The sequence below is a fragment of the Cupressus sempervirens genome, chromosome 1 (assembly GCF_028749045.1).
Source record: "Cupressus sempervirens isolate cs-2001-9-10 chromosome 1, ASM2874904v1, whole genome shotgun sequence".
In the NCBI taxonomy this organism is placed as follows: Eukaryota; Viridiplantae; Streptophyta; class Pinopsida; order Cupressales; family Cupressaceae; genus Cupressus; species Cupressus sempervirens.
The window spans coordinates 286,547,071-286,555,196 of NC_143118.1; the positions used below are offsets into that span (position 1 = coordinate 286,547,071).

Consider the following 8,126-nt stretch of genomic DNA (forward strand, 5'->3'; position numbering starts at 1 on the left):
AAAGAATTACAAAGAGATCAATCCTTATAAAAGGAGATCAAAACCCGAAAAGGGTAACCTAATAAGTTACAAAAGGTAACTTAAAAGGTAAAAGCAATTTAATAATTACTAATTAATTATTAAATAGAGAATGCAAAAAGCGAATAAAGCAAAATCTTAAGAAGGAAGAAAAGGTAATTTAATTAATGAAATTAAATTAACCTTTTTCTCAAACAATTACATTCCAAGAGCAATTACAGGTAATTGCATCCTCTATCCGCATTTACATGTAATCTCACTCTCCATCCTCATTTACATGCAATTTCATCCTTCATATGCATTTACACGTAATATCATTCTTTGAACCTCATTACATGATTGTATCAAGTCATGAATACATGTAAAACACTTTATATGTAATGGCATCTAGAGAACCTGATTTTGACTAAAGGTCGCACTTTTACAATCAAAAGTTAACATTTACACACATTCCCATGCATCTCACTTTCATTCCTCAAAGCATTTATACAAGTACTCATCCTTCACTCACATATTTCCATCTCCCTGAATCACATTTCAGCCTTTGCATATGCCATTCAAAGATTATTACACAAGATCTTTGAGTATTTGATTCATACTCTAAGCATTTTTCCCTTCATAGATTCTTTGTTGCTGATCTAGAATTGATGTCTTTATGGAATCAATATCCTCTAATGATGTGTTCACATTTGGGAATTTTGATGTTGCAGCAAAAGATATGCCCTCATCCTCAAAATCCAAAGGAAAGATGAAGTGCCCATACGACAATGAGTTAGCTCATGCGACTACATCTCAAGTTTCATCACCTCTTGATAATGTTTCTAACACAGAGATCAGGCACATTGACATGGCTGATTTCTTGCAAAGGGTTGAATCTCTTTCGACTCATGAAATGAAACGCATCAAGAAGAGTAATATTCACTTGGTGTCTACTTTCCCTATGGCTGCCTTGGAACCAGAATTTGTTTTGGGTTGTGCACGAAATTTCAATGCAAAGACCAGGACAATAAAAAATGCAAATGGAAAGGTTATTCTTAGCCTTGACCCTAAGGTTATTGAACAAATCTTTAAAGTTCCTCCAAATGTAGAGTGCATAGACTTGTCAAAGGATATGTCTTTGGAATTATGGAATGAAAGAGGGTGGATTATCAAAAATATACAAGTGCATATTGGTTAAAGGTCAAAAGAAGCAATTTTTCAAGGCGGCCTCAAACCATTCATAGGTCAAACTTCAATTCAGAATGCAAAGACTTGATAACTCTTCTTAGTAGGATATGCAGTCTCAAAGATTCTAATGACTTCGAGCCATGGATGTATAAATTCATTCTCCAAATCTTTGATAATGAAGAACTTATCTTCTAGGGAGAACTTATTGGTACTACTATTTGTGAGTAGTTTCTTAATGAAGGAACCTCAGTGCCATTCTACATGAACTCCTACCTAGTTTACATAGTTGCATCCATGGGATCTTTCTCAGGTCTTTCCACCAAAGGAGATCGGTTACAAGTTCCTATCTAGGACTATTATGATCAAATCACCTTGTCGCATAGCAAATATCACTACAGGAGTCCAAGATGCATTTTTTGGATATTTTTGGTGTTTGTTTGACAAACAATGCGAGTGTCAGATGAAGCTTAGAATAGAGTTAATCAATTTGGTGTTATCTTTCTATAGTTTCCAACTTTCACTTATTTGAGAGTTGGCTATTTCAAAGGAGAGCCATATACTTTGCCAAGATATGTTGCAAATAAGACCATACTAATGGAATTAGCCAGACAGCTCATGGAAGAGCAGTCATATCAAAATGTTCAACATAGGTTGAGATTAGGTATCACTACAGCCAAATCCTTGGTAATTGGTCAATATATGATCAATTCAGTCTACAAGGCAAAAAATATGGAGGCAGAACTTCAACTTATCACATTAAAGAGGTTCAAGGCGAGGTATGGTTTTGATTATCGAGGGATGCACTCAATGATCAAGAAAGCGTTTACCCATGTCCATCGCATAGAGGACATATGGATTGACCTACACACGAAGCTGGATATCATGAGAATGGACTACTGCATACTCGCTTTGCAGAAGATCATTGATCTTAACATGCTCGAAATCCCATCCAATCTCCAAATTGAAGATGATGGTAATATTCTTGATCCGAAATACCATCGTGTTGGTTTTGACAAGCAATGTCCTTTAACTATATAGTAGCAGCTGAAAGAAGGCATATCCATTTTTGATAGATTCCAATCTATCTTGGTAAATACCAATAAATGGTTAAAAGTCAAAAGGCCTAAAAATGGTGAATCCTAAGCTCGGAGTAGACTGTGGGAGTTTTGGACCACTTGGAAGGAAATCCCAATTAGAAATTTTAAGCAAAGATGGTGCATCTTCATCCGTTCCGGCTAAATCCCTTAAGTTTAAGTTGAATGGTGGAAAGGGGTCGAAGTCATCTCAATAGCCCTCTCAAGCACCAATTCAGGAAGAAGTTGAAGAAGAAACTGCATCTGAAGAAGAATCTGATGAAGAGGAAGGAGAGGTTATGATCATATCTCCTCCACGACCAATAAATCAGCCAGGTCCACCCATTCAGGGAAACACCTTTTCTAGGTGTCATAGATGATGACGTGGATTCATTCTCTATTGTTTTCACATCTACCATTCCTACCTCGGAGATGAACACATTGGCACTTCATATCTCTTCAATGACTCCTATTCTCACAGCTAAGCAATGTGAGAATTTGGGGAATATGTTTGAAGATTCCCCAACATTCACGGAAGGTCAAGTTTCCCAACTTGATACTTCAATAACTGGCTTTCAAGCATTCATGACAAAATCTTCTCGTTAGGCACCTCTCGGTACAACAGTACAAATTGAAGCATGTTCAATCACCACGGAAATACAATCAAGATTGCTAATTGCTATTGTCCTTGATTCATCAGGTAAAGGTTTTAGTTTGCCTGCTTGGTTGGGCAAGATTACTATAAAGAGAAGGAAGATTGTGCTACCCCCAGATAATCTTCCTATTAAGAAAGCCAAGTCTAAAGCTTTGAAAGATAAGATTGTTTCAAGGATCGTAGTTGATTCTGATAATACTAAATTTTTAGAGGTTGTTGAACTATTGGTGTACAAACCAGCTGAAGAACTTAACTGTTTGGATTACAAGTTCACCAAAATCGAACTTGGTATGCAATCACGATTGGGTTGTTTACAAGATGCTCATGATGCATTTGCTAATGTATGAAAGAGCAATCATGAGCTGTGGGAGAAGAAGAATCAGCTCAAGCAGGAGGTCACTCGCCTTAATGATGTTATTCGACAGCAATCATCACAGCCTACAGCTACTACTTCCCATACAACTAAGGAGAGAAAATTGATTTAAGTAGTCAAAACTAGGTTTGGAGAAGTTGTCTCAGAAGGAGTGTAGGCCACCAAAGATGCAGTCAAAGTTCTTGAACGCATTAGAGAAATTGAAGAAACTATACACGACTTGATTATTTCTATGAATCAAGAAGTCAGTACTCTAAAAGGACTTTTGGTAGATTGAGATGAAATAGCCAATACTAATTTGGATGCCATGGTGGCATGTGAAGTTATTTTGTCTTCAAAGATGTTTTATAGATGCCAGGGTCTCATGGGACACAAGGAAGAGACATTGGGAAAACTATTGACCAAATTGCAGACATCCTTGGAAGACTGTCAGACATTTGAGACAGATCTTGTATGCAATTTAGAACAAATAGGATGTGTTGTTCTCACCAAGAATGATAATTTGATTCCAGCTGAAGAAATGACTTCAGAATACGCAAGCAGAGCCAATGATGAACTTGATTCTGAGGAATTTGGCTCACAAACGATGAATAGATTTGCAGCATAAAAATTAGAGGCAAAGCATCTATTGGATTCGATTGTAGCAAACTACAAGATTGTAAGATCAACATACACCGATACAATTAGGATTGAGGCCATATCAAAATCAATGGAGATCTCAGATCTTCCTACAGTGTGTGACTACATCGCCAGATACAAGGCACTTCAGAATAATCCTTAAGATTATTCCCTCTATTTTCATCTTTTTATTTCTTTTCATGCATGTAGTTAGAGAGGATGTATTGCAAAAAATTGTGTAATTACATCTAATACGATTTGCATGTCCTTATGACATGTAATCCAATAATTTCTCTTGTTAGTTAGATTGAGTCAAAGTTGGTTGAGTTGCTCCCATTTTTTCCTCCATCTTTTTCTCGACTCTTTTGCCTATATTAAAGAGTTCCCCCGCATTGTAAAAATCATCTTTTATTGTATGCAAGAGAGCTCTAGAGAAATTCTGTGAGCATAACTTTGATTGTGTAGTACCATTTTGAAAGAAAAGTGAATACAAAGAAACAATTGAAGCTGAACTTTGATTGAGTGCAATTGTGACTTGTCCAAGTTGGAAGCTTTGACTGTGATTTGTATTTGTTATCTTTGATTCATGTGTTTGTGCATTCTTGATAATTGAATATAAAGAGTTAGGAAGCAATCAGAGCCGAAGCTTTGACTGGGAACGGTTGTGGAGATATATAGACTAGCAGCCTTGACTATAGCTTGTATCTCCTCCTTAATTCACAAAAATAGTTAGAATTCTTTACTTCTAGAAGTCTTTCTACCCCAATAGTAAAGATCATTCTTATAGCATAGATTAAGACCGGAATTAGAGCCAAACTGGTACGCTTTCAGCTAGCCTTTAAGCTAGTGCTAATTATCAGTATCACCATATACAACTTTAGATAGAAGTGTAGTTCAAGCTTTCATCTTGCTCATTACTAGCTCCGTGGGTAAGTGGATTCTTTTTTAAAAGTTAAGAGGAATGAATATTGGTAATACCTTTTCAAATTTCTCAACTTCTTGCTTACCTTGAGTTGATCCAAGGAACAGTGAGATGGGGGAGCCTTCCCTTTAAGGTAGAAGAGACTCCATCTCACACATTGTGGCTGATCTACCTATTTTGTGACTGAATTTTACCCAAACTGTCGGTCGCAAAATATCCACCCAACACTTATCACTTCTATGATTGAGTTATTTTGAAATTAATTCTAGCAATCTATCGATTTGATTTACATTCCTCATATTTGCTTATTTCTAATTAAAGAAATCCATGAGTTATGATAATAAATAATCCCTAACAATGTTGCAGGACTTCAATCAAAGTGAAAGGTATCTCTAAACCCTTCTTGTTTTGATAAAAAATTGTAATCTAGAGGAAATTTGGATACTCGAAAATTGAGGACCTTACACATCTCTCCTAATATTGAGTGGTGCAGATACTAGTTGTTGTGCCAACCCTCAATAATAATATTTCTTTTTTGCTTATTTTCTTTCATGGTTGGTATGTATAAGAGATGCAATAATGATATTTCATTTTTGTTTATTTTCTTGACATCTTCTAAGCAAAAACTTGGTTCTACAATACAAATATCATTAAAAATGGTTTCCGCATGGACAATACACAAATCACAAATTGGTTTGGACATTGTCAAGACACAAATCACATAGTTCTAAAGCTACTATTGATATAGGATCAATAGAAAGCACAAGATTGACATTTTCCGTAATATCTCATGTAAAATCTTCAATTAAGAATATTTTATCAAATCACATTTGAGCATTATGAAAAGACCAAAAAGGAAGACAACAGCATAAAAAAAAGACTCCTTGCTTTAGAAAAAAAGTTCATTCCCACAATATGCTCCACCAAATTTCTCATTAAATACTAAATTCTTCTTTACCAAAAATTACAAGTGAGATTTCCATAAAATGTTATTTGTTATTTTTTATTTTTTAATACTTCACTTAATCTTTATCCTTGAATTATAAATGAAATGTTTATCATACAAAAATTCACTATATTATTGTTGAGTGATGGTGATTAACAAGATTAAATTATAGTATCATGCATGAAATCGCATCACTCATCTTGATCTAAAATATGTAGAATCATTCCCTTTTTTTTGCACAAATTGCTTCTAATATGTAAAATCCTAAGAAAATGTTCAAACTCATATTACAACTATAATCTCATTCAAAATAAAAGAATATAGAAATATTTATAAGAAAAATTATTAATTCAATATTTAATATCATATTTTACTTATAAATATTTAAATATTTATTTTCATGATTTTTTAATAAATTATAAATATAATTTTATTTCAATATTAATCTATTTCTCTTACATGTACCATCTACCAATGTGCTGGTAAAATACCAATGTGCTGGTAAACTACCAATCTTTAATAATAAATATATGTAAATTACAATGATGGAAATCATTTATCAAGGATCTATTTAATTTTCTGAGATAATGTATATAAATTAATTAATGATACATATCTAGCGATATTTCATTTGTGTTTAGTTTTTTTTTTAGGATTTTTAAGGTATGAATGGTTCCCAGGGTCATCCTGAATAATTCCCTTAACCATATCATAACCTATTTTAAAACACTTGAGCACCATATTTTAAAAAAAATTGTAGAAAGCGACACATACCCAATGCTGCAAGCTCCAAAGAACTGCTCTGCCCAATGACGGCTGTATCAATGAGACTAAGAAGAGGCGAACATAACCATATTCCAAGAGCAGGCCCTGCAAACATGACCACATCCTTCATCTGTTGCCACACACTTTGAGAAGTATCCATAAACTTCAATCCATCTACACTACTCTCTTTCATTTTCCCAGTAAAACCCCTCTCTGATAGGTTTCCAATCTCTCCCTCTTGAGATGCATTCCCCACATTGCCATTAGATACATTTTCTTTAAAAGCCATTATGTCTACATCACTTTCCTCTACAATTTCTACATTTAATTCAGAGCAATTGCCTTTGATATTCTGGCTGCTTTCGCTCCCAAAGCATGCGGCTCTATACTGGGCGTTACTTTCTCTGTTATGCATTCTATGATTCCAGCTCTCATTGTGCATTGTTACTAAAACATGTCGGGCAGGCATGTATTTTAGAAAAGAGCGTTTCTTTGCAGCCACCCTAAAAGGCAATGGGAAGCATTTTGAATACCAACTTTTGTTATGTACACATCTATGACTATTGCTGACGAGGACATTTGGCAAGAAGTGCAGAGCATGGGATTCCATAGATAAAAAATAACCCACTTAAGAGGCAGGTGGAAAATGATTGCAGAGTGATGTTCCTGAAGTCCAACTGCCTTTGGGTGAAGATTATGCTCCTACAGTAATTCGAACTCTTGTCCCTGAACATCATAAATTGTGATATATATACATTTCCATTTCGTTAGAGTGTTGTGTTCCCTTCCCGTAAAGTTTCCGAGTAATCAAGATTCACGTTGTCCTGGCAATGATACCTCTCATTTATAGTTATATGGCAAAGAAAAATGATCTTCAAGCGTGGAATTTTGCGTCTAAACTCTTGATTAGGTCAGGACTCGAATTTGAATTTTGGTGATTTACACACTAAAGGTTCGTCGAAGTTTTTTATTAGGTTTGGATTTGAATTTGAATTGGGGTGGATGGTATAATTATCTTTTGGTAAGAAAAGTGTTGTTAAGAATAGGATTTTTGTAAAGGTCATCTAAAATTTTGATTAGGTCAAGATTTGAAAAAAATGATTTCCAAGGAATTTTGTGAAGGTTCTTCTAAACTCTTGATTAGGTCAAGGCTCGAATTTGAATTTTGGCGATTTACACTTTAAAGGTTCGTCGAAGTTTTGATTAGGTGAGGATTTGAATTTGAATTGGGGTGGATGGTATAATTATCTTTTGGTAAGAAAAGTGGTGTTAAGAATAGGATTTTTGTAAAGGTCATCTAAAATTTTGATTAGGTCAAGATTTGAATTTTGGTGGATAGTCTATTTTTGGCACGTTATTTATGGCAGTAAAGTGGATGGCTTTGGGCAGTTGGTTGTCACCTATAGTAAATAAAGTTAATAATTGCATGAGCTCTTATTTATTCATTAATTATTGAGTTGCATTATTATTATAATATTTATTTTATTATAATAATGTCATTAAGAGATTTTTTTAAAAGTGTGTTAGGAAAGTTTGAAGTGTTGAATTCTTTTGGGAAACTTCCACAATTTCTGAAGTGGAGTTTTTTA

General features: G+C 34.5%; 1 protein-coding gene across 2 annotated transcripts in view; it reads right to left on the reverse strand.

Moving 5' to 3' along the window:
* LOC149577217 (MATE efflux family protein) overlaps positions 1–7,456 on the reverse strand; it is a 219,335-nt gene extending 211,879 nt beyond the window's left edge. The window contains exon 1 of one of the 2 annotated variants that reach the window (XM_089829511.1): positions 6,547–7,456. In XM_089829511.1, coding sequence (XP_089685637.1) covers positions 6,547–7,147 — 601 coding nt within the window. In that variant the 5' untranslated portion in view covers positions 7,148–7,456. The remainder of the gene's footprint in view (positions 1–6,546) is intronic. The other variant, XM_089829556.1, reaches the window with a different exon arrangement.
* Positions 7,457–8,126: the final 670 nt, after the last annotated feature.